Raw genomic sequence first — 21,452 nt, forward strand, 5'->3', positions numbered from 1 at the left:
TTAATGAATAATAGAAAGAGAGTGGGTGACAGGACAGAACCCTGAGGAACACCACTATTAATAGGTTTAGGAGAAGAACAGTAGCCGTCTACCACAGCAGCAATAGAGCGGTCGGAAAGGAAACTTGAGATAAAGTTGCAGAGAGAAGGATAGAAGCCGTAAGAGGGCAGTTTTGAAATCAAAGCTTTATGCCAGACTCTATCAAAAGCTTTTGATATGTCTAACGCTACAGCAAAAGTTTCACCGAAATCTCTAAAGAGGATGACCAAGACTCAGTAAGGAAAGCCAGAAGATCACCAGTAGAGCGACCTTGACGGAAGCCATACTGGCGATCAGACAGAAGATTGTGAAGTGACAGATGTTTGAGAATCTTCCTATTCAGGATAGATTCAAAAACTTTAGACAAGCAAGAGATTAAAGCTATAGGACGGTAGTTTGAGGGTTAGAACGGTCACCCTTTTTAGGAACAGGCTGAATGTAGGCGAACTTCCAGCAGGAAGGAAAGGTAGAAGTCGATAGACAAAGTTGGAAGAGTTTGGCCAGGCAAGGTGCAAGCACAGAAGCACAGTTTTTGAGAACAATAGGAGGGACCCCATCAGGTCCATAAGCCTTCCGAGGGTTTAGGCCAGCAAGGGCATGGAAAACATCATTACGAAGAATTTTAATTGTAGACATGAAATAGTCAGAGGGAGGAGGAGAGGGAGGACAAGCCCAGAATCGTCCAAGGTGGAGTTGTGAGCAAAGGTTTGAGAAAAGAGTTCAGCTTTAGAGACAGAAGAGATGGCAGTGGTGCCATCAGGATGAAATAAAGGAGGAAAGATGAAGAAGTGAAGTTATTTGAGATGTTTTGGCTAGATGCCAGAAGTCACGAGGGAGTTTGAGTTTGAAAGATTTTGACATTTTCTATTTATGAAAGAGTGTTTGGCAAGTTGAAGAACAGACTTGGCATGATTCCGGCAGAGATATAAAGTGCATGAGATTCAGGAGATGGAAGGCTCAAGTACCTTTTGTGGGCAACCTCTCTATCATGTATAGCACGAGAACAGGCTGAGTTAAACCAAGGTTTAGAAGGTTTAGGTTGAGAAAAAGAATGAGGAATATACGCCTCCATGCCAGACACTAACACCTCTGTTATGCGTTCAGCACAAAGAGATGGGTCTCTGACACGGAAGCAATAATCATTCCAGGAAAATCAGCATAATACCTCCTCAGGTCCCCCAAACTGGCAGAGGCAAAACGCCAGAGGCACCTTCGCTTTGGCGGATCATGCGGAGAGATTGGAGAAATAGGACAAGATACAGAAATGAGATTGTGATCGGAGGAGCCCAACGGAGATGAAAGGGTGACAGCATAAGCAGAAGGGTTAGAGGTGAGGAAGAGATCAAGAATGTTGGGTGTGTCTCCAAGACGGTCAGGAATACGAGTAGGGTGTTGCACCAGTTGCTCTAGGTCATGGAGGATAGCAAAGTTGAAGGCTAGTTCACCAGGGTGGTCAGTGAAGGGAGAGGAAAGCCAAAGCTGGTGGTGAACATTGAAATCTACAAGAATGGAAATCTCAGCGAAAGGGTAGAGGGACAGAATGTGCTCCACTTTAGAAGTTAAGTAGTCAAAGAATTTACTAAAGTCAGAAGAGTTAGGGGAGAGTGTGTGTTTATGTGTGTGTATACACTTGACCCTCGTTTATCGGATTTTGGTTAATCTGGACAGTGTCCAGATGTTAATTTAGTAATTTGCAGATGGCCAACAAATGATTTCAAACAATACGCCCCTCACACACTTCCAGAAATGGAAGGCGGCGGCTCTGTGGCAGGCAGTTATATACAAGTCCAGCCAACACTATGTATTGTCCGGTATCAGTGAGCAAGTTTGTACATTTTTCAGTACCTTAGAACTCTTAATCATGTCTTCCAAGGGTGTTGGGCACAAGTGAATGCCCATAGCTATAATATAAAAGCTGGAATTAATAAGAAAATTAGAGAAAGGAAATAGAGCTGTGAGTGTTTGTGAGGAGTATGGTTTGGCCAAGCAAACTCTTTCAGACATTAGTAAATCAAAAGATAAGCTGTCAGAATATTCTACTACATACTGTGTGGATGCATCATCAAGTAAAAGTGGTAAAGGTGCACCAAAGTAAAATGTAAGGAGTGGAAAAGATGCTGCATTAGATACCTCCAAGCTCCTGATAGGACCCCTAGGTCAGGGAAATGCCCTCTTCCTCCACCATGTTGTGCAAGGGACTGACACTCTGTAGTAAGTAGGAACAACAACGTACCTACACAAATACAGTAATTTATTACTATAGAATATTTTATTGATACACAAGCTAAAACATCATAACTAAAATAACCTAAAATATTTAAAAACATAAAATCATATTTAAGATTTTGTGCCTAAACAGCTGTTCAAAGGGAATGCATGTCACTAGGTGGCAGCACTGAGCAGTGAATTATGATTGTATCATTATGAAACAATTATGTTTTTAGCTTTTGTATTAATAAAATATCCAGTGGTAATAAACTGCAGTATTTATGTAGGCACATTATTGTTCCTAGTTACTACAAGAGTGTCAGTCCCCCTGCACAACATAGCGGAGACTGGAGGAAGAAACCGTTTCTGTAAGCCAGGAGTCTAATCTGGCCTCCCTGAGTCCCTTGCCTATGAAATATTCACATCACCCTTGAACATATTCCTTTTGGGAGTATGTGCAGTCCCCACGAGTAGCAGGACTGTAGGTGGATGGATACTTACCATTAGAGTTTTAAAAGTAAATACTGTATTCATCTGAGAGCACAGAAAGAAAAGTAGAAACTGGAAGCTTGTTTATGTTGAAATGCTTGAAGTTGGTGGTGTTTTCAATATGTAATTTGTAATTTGTTTTACTTTACTGAAGGTAAAACTTAATTTACAACCCAGTACTTTGTGACTCAGAGTGACATTGGACCAAACTAAGTAATAGTTAAGGGGGTTCACTTATTTGCAAGGTAAACCAATGGTACAAAATTTTGGGGTTATATTATAGAGGTCAACTTATGTGCTAGATTGACTTATAAGCTGCAATATATGGTACTGTCAGGTTAGTTTTAGTGTTAGATTAACTTAGGTTGTCTGTTTAGGTTTACTTTATCAGAGAAACCAAAATAGACAAAATTTTGCAGCTCCTTAAAAATTCTTAAGTAGATAAATTACCATATTTACCAAACGAAGGACCCCTTTGTGTTATCTGAACTTTACATTATCTGGACTAGTGTGTGTATCATTTAGTCTGAAAAATGAGGGTCGAGTGTATATTCGTGAACCAAAACCATTTTCACCATAGAAATGAGTGTAAAATACATTAATCCATTCCTGAACCCATAACTGTGTCTAAGAGAGTGACTGGGCAGGCACCCTGTGGTCTCTGAAGCACATATCCTCTAACACATGCTTTTGTGTACATCTCAGCTACAATAAACAAAGATTGATCATTGCTATAAGAATAGAGTCTAACTGGCAGCAAGACGGTATATGCTGATCTTTCTGACAATGTTTATCATGCACCACTAGTTGTCCTAGAGGTGAAGTGCCTTCTGTGCTGTGGTTAGCTGTGATGATTATGTGGCAACCCAAACAAACATCTTGTCGGTCTTGTTTTGCTGCCAGCAGCTTCACTGGCTAGTAAGCAATATCAGCCTGATAGCTCTAGCAGGTACCATTGCCACCTGCATATTGACACCTTAAGTTGTAGGATATGGGTAATAGGATATATATGATATGTTTGGTAAGGCATTGAGAGCGGAGAGAGACGTCAGCACTAGCGGTGCAAGGGTAACAATGAATTATTTGAAACATTCTTATCATCCCATATAGATGTATATAGTAATTACAAAATAATCATCACTATTTTAGGGAGCCCATTTAAAGCAAAGTTTTTTGGGCACTGAACAAAGGGACAGTGTGTTGGCTGGGGGAACACCTGGTGATACCTGGTGGCCATGTCATGAAACTAAACCAGCCGTGCAACTTGATTTGCTTGATATTGTGCTATTCTAAACAATCCTTATATGTAATTTGAAAAAAAAAAAAAAAAAAAAAAAAAATTTAACCTTGTGTTATTTCAAAATAACACATGTATAAACATGTATAAGTTGAGAATATATATATATATATATATATATATATATATATATATATATATATATATATATATATATATATATATATATATACAGGTAACTCTTGATTTATGCGTGTTTAATTTATGCACGTTTTTGTTAATACAACAGAAAAAATATTATAATTAATTACATTTGCGCGATCGGTTTGCTTACATGCGATTTGGTCCAACCACATTTTCAAACTGAGCGCCAGACACAAATTTAAACTGCATGCCAGAGAGTGGACAGCGATGGTGAGTGCTTGTGAGGGGTGAAGACACTGGCATCCTGCGTTTATTTTTTACTAGTGTTTACTTTTATACTGTGGGGTTATTTTTGATAAAGTGGAAAAGCTCAGAGGAAGATGGTGACTGATTGTGGTGTGAGTGGTGAAGGCAGTGATGCAGTGAGTGTTGTGTTTACATATTGTTTTATTGTTTTCTCTTATTTTTTGCTTTCTCTTATTATTTTTTGCTTTCTCTTATTATTTCTTGCTTTTCCCTTTACTTTAAATACACTTCTAGTATTTAGAATGGTAAATAATAAAAACATGTTAATTTAGCCAAATAAATATAGTATTTTGTACAAATTTTTTTGGACCACATCCCGCATACCCCCTATTATCTATTGTTTCTTATGAGAATTACAAGTTTGTTTTACACAAATTTTGATATACGCGATGTCTCTTGGAATGCATCTATCGCATAAATCAAGAGTTACCTGTATACTGTATTTGATGGCTCATAAAACATATGGGGTCATAAGACACTGAAATGAATAAAAAGATTAAAGAGTGGATTTAAGCTCTGAACATGGAGAAGGATTTTACTAACATTTCAAGACTCTCCCATGCATTTAGATAATTTTTAGATCCCAATATTGTATTTAAGCACTTTGATATTTACTAGTAGCCTACATACTAATCCTGTTGTGAGATATAAACATGTACCTGGCATATCATGTCTTCATTTCTTATACTTACTATTACTTACATATAGTGTTTTCAGGGTTACATCACAATAATTCAACAAATCAGATAATCCAGTGCACTTGTTCCCCACTCCCCCACCTGCTCATCAGATTAACAGACTTGATATACAGTAGGAGGGCTATTGGCACAAAACTGCAATTCAGAAAAAAAAAAAAAACCTGTGAGATGCTGGTTAGAGATAGAAACCAAAGCAGTAATCAAAATTACCTCCCTCTTGAAAAAGTTCAAGTCATAGGAAAGTGGAAATACTGAAGCAGGCAGGGAGTTCCAGAGTTTACCGTAGAAAGGAATTAATAACTGAGAAAACTTATTAACTCTTGCATTAGACAGGTGGACAGAATAGGGGGTGAGTAGAAGAAAGTCTTGTGCAATGAGGCGACAGGAGGAAGAGAGGTATGAAGATAGCAAATGATGCAACATTGTAGTGGTGGTGGCATAGTGGATAAGGTGGTGAGCGTGGGATCGCAGACGTTCACACTCCATACCGCTTTGAAGCTGTGCCATTTGTCGAATGGTTCAAAGTTACCTACATGTCACCATGATACTCAGGTTTAAGTGCATCTTACACCGAAGATGCACTTGGGTGGTGATATGGGCCCTCATATGGGTACCACTATAAATAAAATTGTCTGTGCCACTAATAGGCAGAAGCTTAACAGCGCTTTCCACATATACTCTTCAAGTATGCCTATAGGCGCTATAGACCATAACGTAAAAAAAAAATGAGAGGTTAAAGACAATGGGGAGTTAAGAAAAAGTTTTTGATTCCATCCTGTCTGAGTGGTATCCCTCCTTACATGTGAAGCATACCTCATACATGGATGGATTAGTAAGGTGGGGTGTGGTAACAAAAACTAGCTGAGATGTGAGGTTTTCAGATTAGGTTTTAAGTAAAGGGTAACCTGAAAATGTTCAATATAGAAGACAAGTACTGTTGAGTGTCATTGAAGAAGGAATATTTTTTATATGTTTTTATTTTTTATTTATTTTTTATTTATTTATTTATTTTTTTTTTTATGGCCTATAGTGCCTGTAGGTATACTTGAAGAACATGGGAAATGCAGTTCAGCTTCCACCCATCAGTGGCACAGGGAATTTTATTTATAGTGGTACCCATATCAGGGCCTAGATCATCACCAAAGTGCATCTTTGGTGTAACCACCTAGAACCAAGGTATCATGGTGACATGTAGGTAACTTTAAACCACTTGATAAATGGCAAAGTTTCAAGACGGTACATGGTAGGATTCAAACCTACGCATGGACGTCTGCCTGATCCCATGCTCATCACCTTATCCACTACATCACCACCTCCCTTTTTGTTTCTTTTGTTTGTTTGGAAGGCTGTCAAACTCATAGGTGGAGGAATTGAGTTTTTAAAGCATTGAACAATATTATCTTTGCTCTGCCTCAATCAGAAATTTTAGAGAGATCTGAAGTCAGGTGTTCTGTGGCTTCCCTGTGTTGAACTGTTACTTCCTAGTGTTGTATGTATATGAAAGAGGTGAAAATTGCAGGGTGGTATCATTATAGCAGTGAATAGGAAAAGAAGTTTGGTTTAGATCATGGATAAATAATAGGAAGAGAGTGACTAGACAGAACCCTGAGGAACACCACTGTTAATGGATTTAAAAGAACAGTGAATATTTACCACAGCAGCAATAAAATGGTCAGAAAGAAAACTTGAGAATGAGGTTAAAGAAAAGGATTGAAGCCATAGTTTGGAAAATAAAGCTTTGTGCCAGACTCAATCAAAAGCTTTTCATATGGCTAAGGCAAAAACAAAGTTTCACCAAAATCTCTAAAAGAGGATGACCAATAGTCAGTAAGGATCACCAGTAAAGCAGTGTGTATGAAACCTATACTGGGCAATCAGATAGAAGGTTGTGAAGAGAAAGATGCTTAAGATTCTCCTTATTGCAGATAGATTAAAGAAAAAAAATAGATAGGCAAGAAATTAAAGCAATATGATGGTAGTTTATAGAATTAGAAGTCACCTATTTTAGGAACAGGTTGAATGTAGGCAAACTTCCAGCAAAAAGGAAAAATAGATGCTGATAGACAGAGTTGACTTTGAATAGCCAAGATGCAAGAAGGGAGGCACAGTTTCAGAGAACAATAAAGGGGACCCCATCAAGTCCATAAGCCTTCTTAGGGTGAAGGCCAGCAAGGTCATGGAAAAAAAAAATTACTATGAAGAAACTTAATGGGTAGCATGAAGTAGTCAGGTGGTGAATTATCCAAGGTAAAATTTTAAGCAGTTTGGAGCAGAGAGTTCACTTTTAGAAATGTATGAGGTGCAGTGGTGCCATCAGATTGAAATACAAGAGGGAAAGATGAAGAAGCTACTTTATTGGTAATGTGTATGTGTTATGAGGGGAATTAGATATTGAAAGGTTTTGCAGAAGATTCCAATGATGGAAGACTCAAGTACCTTTTGTTGGCTATCTCTATCATGTATAATGTAAGAACAGGCATTGTTAAGTCGAGGTTTGTAAGGTTTAAGTCGAGAGAAAGAATAAGGAATGTACACCCCCATACCAGTATGTATCATTTACCAATAATCTATATGTGTTTATGTATTTTATTTTATAGGAGATGCACACTCAACCACTGTCTCTTGCAACTACTACTACTTGCATGTCTCACATCAGGTCCACTTTTCTTCAATTTACCTTCCATGCTGTGCATGTGCAGACCATTGTACACCACTGTTTGGTCAACCAGTTCCTTTTCTTGTTTTATTTCTTCTACCAAATGTGGACTTGGATCAATGATGCAATTCTTATCCCATAACACAGTACAATGAGAACAAGTCAGCACCACTAAGTAGAGACAAATATATATATATATATATATATATATATATATATATATATATATATATATATATATATATATATATATATATATATATATATATATATATATATATATATATATATATATATATATATATATATATATATATGACTGGCCAAGGGGGAAAAAAAGTTGCCAGTCTTTTATAAGAGGATGAAGGAAAAAAAAAAAAAAGCCTGCTCAGTTGCCAGTCTTCTTACAAAGCCGGTAGAATTAGCCTAAAGATTGGGATAAATGTCTTGAAACCTCCCTCTTGAATGAAATCAAGTCATAGGAAGTTGGAAATACAGACACAGGCAGGGAGTTACAGAGTTTTCCAGAGAAAGGCATGAAAGACAGAGTACTGGTTAACTGTTGTGTTACAGAGTTGAACAGAATAGGGTGAGAGGAAGAAGAAAGTCTTGTGCAATGAGGCTGCAGAAGGAGCATGCAGTTAGCAAGATCAGTAGAGCAGTTAGCATGAAAATAGCAATAAAAGATGGCAAGAGATGCAACATTCTGGTGGTGAAAAAGAGGCTGAAGACTCAGTTAGAGGAAGAGAATTGATGAGACTGCTGTAGAATAGAAAAAAAAAAAATATGTATGTTGATGTTAGGCAATCTTCCTACTTTGCTATTAACTGTTCTGTTTCAGGTACACTTTGTTTATTGTCCTGTATCCAGTGGGTGTTACTGGGGAGCTCCTATGTCTCTATGCTGCCCTGCCCACAGTGGCCAAGACCCGGATGTACTCTGTATCAATGCCTAATGCCCTTAATGCCACCTTCGATCTACACTCGACCCTCATTGTCTTTGCTCTCCTTTACTTACCAGGTATGTTAAGCTACACCCATTACAGACAAGAGTTTGGAGTCATGTTGAATCACTGCATTAGAGGCATCCTCCTTTATTATAAGTTAGCTATACTACCAAGTAGAATTTTCTGATAAAAATTACTTTTTGAGATACGCTGCTACCCCATTACTGATGATCCTAGTATTCATGATTTCACTGTTTGTGGATTCTCATTCATAGAAAAATTTTTCCTTGGTACATAAGCAACTATAAATGAATGTTCACATCATTTCTAACATGTGCAGACCATTCATAGGATGTCAACATCATTGGTTATCAGTTGTAATTTGTAAATTTCTTAAACAGTCATTTGAATCATTATTTTTTGGAGCTTGTCAGGCAATGAGGTCTTAAGCTCAATGGTCGTTACCTTCTTTTTGAGTTTTTAATTCACTCTGCAGCAACTAGTGCTCTTTATTGTAAATATTACAATGCAGGGTGAATTTCACTCAGAAGGTAATCCAGTGAGGGAAGTTCACAAGCAAAGGCAAGGTCCACTACCAACAGAGAGCAGCATTTGTAGTACAAAATAACTCAAACTTACTAAAACCACAGGAGTACCATTGGAGGTAAGGGTACAAGAGAACATAAGAAAGGCTGCACAATGCTGCTACAGTAAAACTAATTGTACTGACCGATAATCTGTGTGATATGGACATATTCTCTCATTATTTCAGAGAAGGCAGAATAACTGTTCTTTATTGAATTTAATGCATGACTGCTATAAAAAAGGGGGGGAGGGACAAGACATGAAGATGCCATAGGTAAATTAAATACAGTAAAGGGGCTGGTTATAAAAGTGAAAATGAGGCTCATCATTTTACCTAATATTCACTGTTATGTCCTCTCAAGATACCCAGTCTAATATAATTAGTGGGGAAAAGAAAGATAAGATGAGACTATATCTTGTTTATGCTGAAACAGATTCTCTTCACTGTGGCTTCAGATATACTAGCTACATATGCTGTCCTCTTCCTCGCTTGAATTGTGGGTAAAAGTGGTCCTCAATTTGTTTTTTCTTTTAAGAAATATCTATTAATTCTGTAGGCGAATTCCTTTGTTTGGCTGTGCAACACACAGTAAAACAGGACAGTGTTAGTGTTTCCTTCCATTGTGGTGACCAGATGAGAAGCGAGTCAATTCTGACTGCCTTTCCTTCCCCAAGGAAAATCACATCTCGGGTGGAGTGGCAATGTCACCCAATGTGATATGCCACATTGTCATACATGTACATGAAATGTCATCATTTGATTTGGTATATAACACTTATTTGTATTTCCTGCTATTTAATGACAGTCAAAATATTCTCAGAATGCTGTTTGTTCATAATACTATGATTAAAGAACAGTGAGTAGTATAGGCTGAATGTTTTGGCTGGAAATCTGGCAGAATGGCATACAATTTAGTTTTACTATAGCTAAGTATGGCTTTTTCATACATTTGTTTTCTGGAAAATTAATTGATTATGATGCTGGGATTGAATGACTTGCAGCACTGTGCACCCATTCTTACATCATAACACCTTATACCCTCACCACTAGTGATAGGAGTATTATGCTTCTTATGGTTATGGGAGGTTAAATACCTTGAGTAGAGGGATTTCCTAAATTGACATACACATATATATGTATATGATGATCCATGACACTAATGCCTGATAAAGAAGACTATTTATTAATAGGTTGACTTTGGCTAGGTGGGTTTATAAGGTCACATCACTCATGTCAAGCTATATTTTGCATGCTCGAGTGAGAAATATTTTTGAGACATGCCATAGCTCACTTTATATAAAAAAATTTTATACCATCAGAATCAGTAGTTATTGTGGCATGAAGATGTAATGAATAAACTTGAAAAAAAAGAAAGGTATTATGAGTTGAACTGTGAAAATGTTAAGAGTTTAAAACATTTTATATATACTGTGGAGACTCAATACTCGAACGTCTAAATAGTCAAACTTTTCAATGCTCGAACACAAAAGTTTGATTTGATACTCGAAAAAATACCTAGTCAAACTTCCATGTGTGGTTGTAAACAAAGGCTCCCTGGACTCTCCTTCCCCCACTTGTGCTACCATGGTCATCAGAATTATGTTTTTGTGCTTTCTGTCTGTAATTTTTAATTTAAAATTCACATTAACCCTTAAAGTACGGGGGGTTGATTTACTTTCCATCTGTTACAACGAGGAAAATCACCTGTCAAAAATACTAAAAATACTTTTTCCTTATAAAAACATATTTCTTTGTGTTATTCTGAGTACAACGATATAATTTTTAACATGTTATGACCTCTGAGAGCAAAGTTATTGCATATCAAAAATTCATGGCAGAACCAGCCGCTAAGAAATATCCCCTAAGCTCAGATAACACCGCTCTCTCTCTCTCTCTCTCTCTCTCTCTCTCTCTCTCTCTCTCTCTCTCTCTCTCTCTCTCTCTCTCTCTCTCTCTCTCTCTCTCTTTCCTTTTGGGCATTTGAATTTGATGTAAAAGTAGGAACTTTTGCACTTTCAAGTCAAGAAAATGCTAACTCAGATATATGAAATGATGTGTAAAACACGAAAAGAAAAAGAAACCACATATTACAAGTATTGTGGATTTCTATAATATTTGGAATCTGCCAACTCTTATTAGCAATGGGATTCACATGACTTGGCCGACAAGCACAGTCCTGTAGAGGTAACCAGGGGTGACACACACCAGTGCATTGCTCGAGGGGAATAGGCTACGTGAGGAGGTTTATGAACATCGCTGTGAGGGTTGGTCTCTGTCTCCTAGATCACTATCAGAATCACTACTGGAGTCTTTCTTCACTTTCATCACTCCTCAATGTCATTACCGAGTAACACTGACATAACATCACTCAGAGTACCATTTCCTCCCTCTGGATGACAGGGATTGCCAAATGTCGCCTCGAAATGGGAAAAGATGACCTATTGTGAGGGAACATATGTCTCAAGGCTCAAGCAGACAAGCGAGAAAAGATGCCAGATACATACCTCCACTTGCCCCAGGACCAATAATGAAGGGGAGAGATTCAAATGTTTAGCACGGAAAAATCATGATTACTGGTACGTTCCCCGCCTCTCCGCACACAATGCTACAATTGTACATATATCACCGATTAAGGGTTAAAATCAAAGGTTTATTAGTGGTAAAAATATCTGGTAATCAAACAGCTGCACATTTGGTCATATACAAAGCTCTGTCCTCTCCCTTCTCACAGCTGCCACTGTCCCGTTCTGATACTGTATTACAGGTAATACCAGTAATCTGGTATACCAGGTGTGCATCCCTAGTCCAGCCGCAGTCTTGAAAAAAACGGCATTCTGCTTTGTCGGCAGTTTTTCATTTAGAAACTTGCAATAGCACCAAAAGGCTTATTAGTGATGAAAAAAAGGAATTTGGTGAGAGTGCAAGTGTTAGTGAGCCACAGCCCTCCACTAATAAATTCATGTAGGAAAACACATCACACTAGGAGAAAATTTACAAAAACGTTTTCATGGATGGTGACTGGTCCTCTGACGACTTCCCTCCTCCTCCTCACCCTTTTCCCCTCCTCTTCTAAGTTATCCATCACCAGCCTTCACTTATGGTATGTACAAATAAAAATAAAATAAAAATACATTGAAATTTTGTATAAGTATCGATGGTCGAACTTCTTGATAGTTTGAGTATTGAGTCTCCACTGTACTTAACATTTTCAGTAATTTATCATTGAAAAGTGAAATGTGTTTATTACATTATGTAGGAAAAATTCATTACTACAACGGTTTGATCAGAATGCAGATAGATCTCACACTGAAAACAGAGTCATTTATAGCAATATATCATATGCTCTAATCATCACAGTGGTGCAACACTTGGCATGACAGTTGGTGATGGGTTTTGGTATGTGGCTGTAGCAACACCGTTCTGGAAGGTTCCTGCAGTGTTACTGTAGTCATATCCCCTCTCCCCAACCACCAACCATCAAGCCAATTTTCCCACTACTTTGAGGGTTCTGGAAAATCATGTCTGCTCTAAATGACTGCGTTTTCAATGTGTGGAGATTTGTCAATTCTGATAACTATCATGTTACTAGTTTTTCTATAATAATATATTTCACCATTCTTTGATTAATTGTTGAAAACAGCGAGTGTTTTTATATTATATATAAAATCTTAAAACTCATAATACATTTTTGTAAAGATTTCATGATACATCTTGATTTTACATCTGGCATAAAATATGGAAACATTTCTCACTTAGCATGCAGTGTGGGGCTTGACATAAATACTAACAAGAGCATGGTGCAGCCAATCAGCTACAACCTAACAATAACTCACTTAAGTGACTGGAGTAAATGTAGTGAAAGTCTAAATAGCTGGGTCAGGAGGTTTTTAAGTAAATACACTCCTCCTCAACTATGTTGAGGTATATGGGAAACAAGAGGATCCATTTTAGAATTTATTTAAAAAACTGGAGAAACAATCAATCATTTTTATGCCAGAACAAAATAACCATTTAGAATGGAGAAACAATCAATCATTTTTATGCCAGAACAAAATAACCATTTAGAATTTATTAAAAAAACTCTGGAGAAACAATCAATCATTTTTATGCCAAAACAAAATAACTACAACACAGGAGTTCTTCAAACACTTAAGCAAGCACCTTATCACCAGCATTATAGCCAGCCAACAAGTCTTGAGCAAAGGTGACTATTTTTAACACAATGATGGTGATTGGCATGCATGGTGGAACAAAGATCTGGAGTAGTGATGAGCATCAGGCAAAAACTCTTGTGAAAGAAACCAAATGTGAACAAGCAAATAAATCCATTCATTTTTAAATGTTTTTAAAATAACTCTTATACCTTGTAGTACACTTGCTTAAACTCTTTACCTTCCAGGTGGTTGAAATTTTTTCCTCCATCTCCAGGGAAAAATGGAAAAGGACAGTAGAGTAAAATTATCACCCTATCAAAAATTCCTCTTCTGGCTGCAGTGTAACCTATCAAGCGGAAATAATCCCAGAATGTGATAACACCATGCAAATTCTCTCTCTCTCTCTCTCTCTCTCTTTCTCCATGTTGGTGTGACTTCCGAGATTTTCCCCTCAGTCCGCAGATGGTAGATTACCCAGTGTGCCATAAGAGTTGCCAGATATTGCCTCCAGGGTAGAAAGAAGCTTAGTGAGATGTATCTGAACATAACCAGTGGCAACTCAGTGGGTGGAAAAAGTTGCGAGATATGCTCACACTCTTTGTCTTAAGTAGGCACAAAGGCAATAGAAACGTGTGGCACAAAAATTCATGATTACCAGATCGATCACCAGTTCCCCAGATGTAGTGATACAATCATTCATGAACAATCACTGTATGTTAAGAGTTAAGGAATAGTAGCAGTATTGGTTTGGCAGGAGTCCCTGGTTCATCTCCCTGCAGTTGGAAGGCATGCCTTCGCACCATCTCAGGTGCGAGTATGAATGGCAGCTCTAGATGCCTAAGACAAGGCACCATATTTCATACAAGGACAAATTTGTGCTTTCTACACCATCAGGATGCCTCAAGAATCCCATTTGTCTGTCATTGCAGAGGGAAAATATTCTGGAGATGTAACAGACAACAGAGGTGATGGGTTGGTCAAGTTGCATCTATGATGACTCCAATGATCTTAGATGTTAATTTGGAGAGACAGATGGATGTCCTCAAGTTGTCCATGGCCTGAGCAGCTACAGATCAGAAAACAACCATGGCATTTACTTGCCACACCCTCTCCCATACTTTCGCTGCCATCGATTGCCTGTTGATAGCTGCAATGGCATGCAGCCTGTTCTAGATATAGTAAGATGGAAATGATGTAGTCATCAACATACAGTGTGTGGAAAGACGTAATGACAGAGCAGACAACAGATAACGGAGGTGACTCTCATACTTGATTGCTTGTAGATGGTTGTCAGTTAGTGTTTCTAGACCACCAGAACTTCTTACCTTCTAAGGAAGGTACTTGTAAGCTGCAATGACTTTCCATGAAAAGAAATGATGTTAGTTCTATGGCATTCATCAAAACTTTTCCACTTATACTGTACACCTTTGTGGGTCTAAGACAGCTAGCTGTGGCCACCTGGCTGCAGCCCAGCTGGCCGCCATATAGACTCGGGAGGAGACTGCCTCGAGTACATAATTTATGTACTCAAGGCAGATAATTTCTGTATTCAAGGCAGCTCATGTATATACTAAAGACAGCTCCTTACATCCCTATCAGCAAATGAATGATTTTCAAACTTATGAAAAATTATTCAATTTTAAGTTCATTAAGCAAAAAACAAAACTATGTACCAAGAAACAAAATAGGAGAAGCCTAGATTATAGAAGTTGAAAGAATACTGAAAGTTTTTATCATATTACTGAAGATTTGTGAGCCATACGTACCTTGAAAGCTGTAGTATGTAGAAGTGAGGCATCTGGAAGATGCAAGTATTGGCAAGGTCGCACTCCACTGTTCATATGTCATGGTCAGGATGGGGGAGACTTTAATAGAGAAAACATACCTTTATTTTTACCTCAATGGTGATATGGGACAAAAGTTAGAACAATTTTAAAATTAATTTAGGAAATACATCAATTTACATAGAAACAGAAGGAGAGAAACTTCAACCCTGCTCCACCTCCTTACTCTCTGTGTTTCTCCCTCTTTTTCTGTATAATACGGTGCATTTCCAAAATCATTCTAACTTTTGTTCCATATCACTGCTGAGGTGTGTTTTCTGTATATAAAAGTCTCCCCATTCTAAACGTGGCATATGAGTATGGGAGTGCAACCTTGCCAATATCTCTACCTGACCTGACATCATCCAGACACCACACTTCTACAATCTACATACTACAGCTTTCAACGTATCTATGGCTCAAATTCAGTTTCTTCTTCAGTAACTTAATAAATCTTTGAGGATTTTTTCAAGCTCTATGTTCTAAGCTTTATTTGTTTTATTTCTTAGTACACAGTTTTACTTTTTATTCAGTAATCTCTTACTTAGTTTGAGAATCAATTATTCACTGGTAGGGGTGTAAGGATATGCCTAAGTACATAAATGAGCTGCTTTGAATACAGAAATTATCTATCTGCCTTGAGCACATAGATTATGCATTTGCTGTTTTCACCCAGTCTATATGACACAGCCAGTATCCTGCAACCAGTTGTCCCATTCCCCTACCTTTGCACTAGGAAGCTGATGAAGCAGATAGTCACTATGTTTTCCACAGGACTGGACTGAATATTCAGCTCTGCAGAATTCATGTTGGCAGGTGTAGAGACCTCTGTTCATTGACAAACACTCAAAACGGTAAAATAAATGAAAACTAATATTTAGGGCTACACAGTATCATTACCTTCCCGGTAATCAGAATCCTTCATCTGTAATGTTCCCATCTCTAACATTCAGAAAACTAAGAGACATTTGCTGCAGAACTCAACACTTGACATTCTAGAAGAATTTGTCACTTCCATGTTTATGTGCAATCAAAAACTTAATATTTCTTATCCCAACATCCATTCTAACTGACTTTGCTGAGCTCATTAACTTTTTGCCTCTCAATTTTCCAGTGCACTCAAACTCTATTTTTTCCCAATATGCATTTTGGCGCTCTCTGCTGAGCTGATTAATATAACTTTTTATGCTCTTAAATTTTCCAAATTTTTATATATCACATGCTTTTGAAAGCTCATTTATATTCAGTTTAACTTTTCATCTGAACATTCATAAACATTAAACATGGTAACAAAACCTTATCTAGAAACATGCTTCCATCATCCCTTATAGCTTTCCACACCATATATATGATTAGTATTAAACTTCCATCATTCTTTATAGCTTTCCACACCATATACATGATTAGTATTAAACTATCATTAAATTTAGCAAAAGTTATGAAAAAAATTCTCATTTTACCTTCTTTATCAAGAAATATGTCTCTAACTTTATTCACAATATCCATGAATATCAAATTGTTCTTAAATTAACAAAGGTTATGGAAACATTTCATCTAACCTTGCACAGTCCCTTTGGAGCACCTCTTCTAACATGTAAGGTAATCTCCACATCTTGACCTCCAGGCTGGGAGAGGGGATGGTTCTTGCTATACCAGAAACAGTTCTTGGCTGCTCTGTAAAAAAAACTATTTAATATAGTAAAAAAAGTATTTAATGTACTAGTAATACTTACCAACCATATTTGAGGGCTTATAAGAAGCACATTTAGAAAATATATATACAGTGGTACTTTGACATACGAATTTTGTGACAATCGTTGTATATATAAAAAAAAATTGTATATATCAATTTTTCTCGTAGAAATTAATGGAAATAGAATTAATTCATTCTAGTGATACGAATTTACCACCCCCACCAAAAAAAAATTTAACGTCTTAAATACCAACTAAATATAGATTTAATATAAGATAAATACAATGTTTATAGTATGCATGATATAAATGGAAATGGAAATACATCAATATAAAGGGATTGATAATGGAAAACAGTTTTTAGGACTGTATTAAGATATAATAATAATAGTTTGCAGCTAAAAATGTATATGATGTATATTTAAGGTAATTTCCTTATAAATTTTCAACTATTAAATTTTAGCCATGGCACTTATGATTGCTGCAACTGTTTATTACTTTATTTTAATACAAAGACACCAACACTTACATTACTGAAGTGTTGAGTACAGCCTAGGTAACTGAGGGGGGGGGAGGGGTTAGAAGTCACTGTCATCCTCCAGGTGGTCTTCGTCCTCCTCCGTGGAGTCATCCTCAACTCGCCTCCTTACCTTGCGACGTGCAGCTTGAAGCACGAAATAGGGTGTAATCCTCAAAAAAAAAAATAAAAAGAGCACAATGCGATCTTACAGTGAGGCGAGAACACCGATTCTAAGATTGTGGGGGTGGAAAAATCCAGGCTCATGTATTTTTGCCAGCTTAGTTCAGGCCGCCAGCTGATTGTACACTTTATACAAAGTATCCCAGTGATGCAGGTGACAAAATAACCCCTTCCCCAACAATTTTTAGTTAAAAACGTTTCTTTTTCAGACTAATATTTTTATTTTGGTTCTATATAGTCATTTTCATGCTGATTATGAAAACAGCTTGTAATTACTGTTTTTTCCCATTTTTGTGGTTAACTTTTTATTTTGAAAATACCTTTGTAGACATATACGAGTTAACTCGTCTTCCTATAAACTCCAAGCTCTCCCCTCACCTCCCTCCTCCTCCTCCTCCTCACTTGTCGAGAAATATTCATTGTCTGATGTTATCATAAGTATTCAAGCTTCTGAGGGAAGGTTCATATTCCCTATCTTCCTCAGAATTAGACACTTGGGATGTAAATTATTTGAAAAGGGTACAAAAAATAAGTGGTAATGTGAATGAAAACAACACCCATGCGACTACAGTGGTTGCCGGAGCAAGTCTAGTAAGAGCATCCTTGAAATCCCACCGCTCCACCCTGTCGCCTCTGCCAGGCGTACGATTTGACGAGAATACTCGTTTCACACGTAGAATGGCTTAGAAAGGCTCAGAATCGACGAGTGTATACGTCTGTAGCTGGTTTTCGAAGGTCAAGTTTTAGACGAGTATACTCGTCAACGACTGAAAATGGAACATTTAGTGAAAACGAATATATACGTCTGTAGCTGGTTTTTTTGAAGGTCAAATTTTAGACGAGTATACTCGTCGACGAATGAAAACGGAAGGAACATTTAGTGAAAACGAGTATACTCGTTTCTGCCGAGAAGGGATAATACCAAAAAATCACCTTGTGCTGGGCTGAAAGGCAATGGAAAGCGAGAAATAATAGCAAGGAAAAAAGTTTAAATGGCACTATGTAACACACTGCGGGACAACAAAGATGGCCGGACGCTATGATTGGCTCGCTGAGAGGCGGGCTTGACGCCTCGCGCGGTGATTGGCTGGGACCCACGTGGTGGCGCATGGCGGCGATACACCTCTTGCTCGCTATCTCACGGCTTGGTCTAGCAAGAAAGCACTGGACTTTAAGCCCTTTAATTACCACGAACAAGGGTCAATATCAAAATGCGGCCAACGCTGTTCATAAGTAGAGGGATAAGCCTATTACATCCCACCAAAAAGTGAAAATCGGTATTTTGGCGGGGATATCCCTCATGTTCTAGACGCCTCATATACACAAAGAGGTTGATTCTCAACCACAAAAATAGCTTTTGCAAAGTAACAATTTATAATGAGTTGTACTTGCATGTAATAAAACAGAAACTCTTGGTTGGTTACTGGCCACACACATGATTTGATGCATTTCCTAGTATGATGTCATTATTCCTTCAGGTAAATATATTTTACACACCCATATACTTTCAAAATGTTCAACAATATTACAACTAGAATTATATATAAAATGATAAAAAAATGTACAAACTTTACTACCTCTGAGCTCTGATGATACTGCCTATCTAATACTCATTTATATCTATAAAAGGATTGATAACTTTTTTTCATGAAATATTGTAATCTAATAAGAATCTGAATACATATGAGAGGGTTTAAGTGTCAGGTGAATCCTTAGCTTCATATTCTGAGTTCAAACCTGCCGATTTATATTTTCTCAATCCCTGCTTAAACTGAGGTATGTCATATGACCCCATGCATCTTATAAGCCATTAAGTACAGAAATTTTCCTATAAGTTATAGGGATTGTTACTTATAATAATCAATGATTTATTTAATAATATCTTTCTCCTGGCAGTGTTCCCAATGTTGTACATGCACATGTTTGCCCAAAGGAAAAAGGTTTTGGGCAAGAGCAAGAAAGTCGACTAAATGGGACACATCTTGGAGATGAAGATTGCTGCAGCCTGCATTTCATGTTTATTTATTGAGGTAGCACAAAGATTTGCCTCTCCATCACTGGCCTAGAGTGGCTATAGATTCTCAAGGATGTGGGCATGTTAACCAATGTACATATTGTATGACTGCTGGAGTTTTTGTACTGTTGTTCATATAACTGAAATTCATTATATATTGTAAAGTATAATAATGACCAAGATGTAAAAGTTCATATTACACCACAACTTTAGGTCTATGTAGCTTTATATTATTGATGTGAAATGGTCCTATTGTTAAAGGTTATAAAGGAAGACGAAATTTGAGAAGCAACTTTTCTTTTCCATCAACAATCTAAACAACTTGAAGCTTGGTATTTTGCAGATTATTGTTTGCAGTAATCTTATTGCTTTATAATACTGTGCACGAATGAAAGAAGAACTTTTGACAAGTTCTACATTTTATGATGTTTAGAAATGCAATGTGCATTTTAAGTATTTTGGTCTTGCCTCTCAAAGTCAACAGAAAGGTCACTGGTTAGTGGCTAGTGTGCCTTTAATCTCTCATATGAGAAGTTGATGGTATATGGTGTTGTTTATATTTATATTGAAGACTTTCAGTGAATCTTGATATTTGTCATGTTGAGATGCCCTGCAGTTTGGTTATACAACAAACTGGTCCAAATACTTGTCCTATCCAAACAATCAATTCAAATACAGTTGCCAAATGATCAGTTCACATAACTAATTGAATTGCTCTCTGCTCTTCACTTAATACTATTTATAACCACAAATTGTTATTATTTCATTTTATGAATTTTGAAAGTGTATATTCAATTGTCACTATGTAAAAATGTTCAATAAAAAAATAAAATCTAAAGCTGTATGAATATCATGGGAAAAGGCTAAATTGTGTGTACTGTCTGATTTTTTTAGAGTTTGAAAAATCATACAACGAAGAACTTGTAACAATTATTCTACATATTTTGTGGTGATGCATTACAGATTTTTCATGTGCATGATGTAATGAACTTCATAAAATTTTGAACAGATCTTGTGTATAAAATTTTGAACAAATCTATAAACTAGATAAAATTTGATATAATTTTATTCCTGTCTTGCTTCATGACTATTTTCTACTAGTTTTACTGTTAAGCTTGACCAAGAATTCTATATGTGAAAAACCATCAAGGAACAGAGACAATGAGAAGGGAATAAATGATGATGCAAAAGCATCACAACTACTTCAGTGTCATATCTGCAAACTGCTAAATGAATAATTGTTTGTCATACTGTTCATTTTGCTTTGGTGGATGAATGGCCTTCCAAGCTTAAACATCACATACAATGCATTGGATTAATACAATATTTGTAAAATACACATTAAAGACAGAAAACCTATAAAACACCAGCAAGATAATTATAGTTTTGATAATTTTGATAGAATGGATAGTAATGAGAGTGGATAAAAGGTGGATATGCAGCATGTATACAAGCACAGACAGAACCAGTTATGAAGAACAACTGGAGGGACAACATATGCACCTTGTTTTCTGAACATCTATGAAGATTTTAGCTTTATAGATGGTATGGAATCAGCTAAATTAAATAGAGGCAGGTCAAAAAAATATGGCTTGGTGCTTTGTGACAAAGTGCTTTAAACAAACAAGATTGACGATTGACAATCCTTATCAACTAAAGTTTTTAGTTGCCTTTTGGAATTCATATTGCAAGCACACAATTTCAAGTGACTGGAGGCAAGAGGCAAAGACCTCATATTTATAAATAATGTGAAAATTCAA

The 21,452-nt window shown here is 37.0% G+C and overlaps 1 protein-coding gene across 4 annotated transcripts in view; it reads left to right on the forward strand.

Moving 5' to 3' along the window:
- LOC123504731 (very-long-chain (3R)-3-hydroxyacyl-CoA dehydratase hpo-8-like) overlaps nt 1-20,530 on the forward strand; it is a 37,673-nt gene extending 17,143 nt beyond the window's left edge. For all 4 annotated transcript variants that reach the window (XM_045255488.1, XM_045255486.1, XM_045255489.1 and 1 more), the window contains exons 6-7: nt 8,619-8,797; nt 19,575-20,530. In XM_045255488.1, the coding sequence (XP_045111423.1) occupies nt 8,619-8,797; nt 19,575-19,648 (253 nt within the window). In that variant the 3' untranslated portion in view covers nt 19,649-20,530. The remainder of the gene's footprint in view (nt 1-8,618; nt 8,798-19,574) is intronic.
- The last annotated feature ends 922 nt before the right edge of the window (nt 20,531-21,452 follow it).

This window comes from Portunus trituberculatus, chromosome 17, assembly GCF_017591435.1.
Source record: "Portunus trituberculatus isolate SZX2019 chromosome 17, ASM1759143v1, whole genome shotgun sequence".
In the NCBI taxonomy this organism is placed as follows: Eukaryota; Metazoa; Arthropoda; class Malacostraca; order Decapoda; family Portunidae; genus Portunus; species Portunus trituberculatus.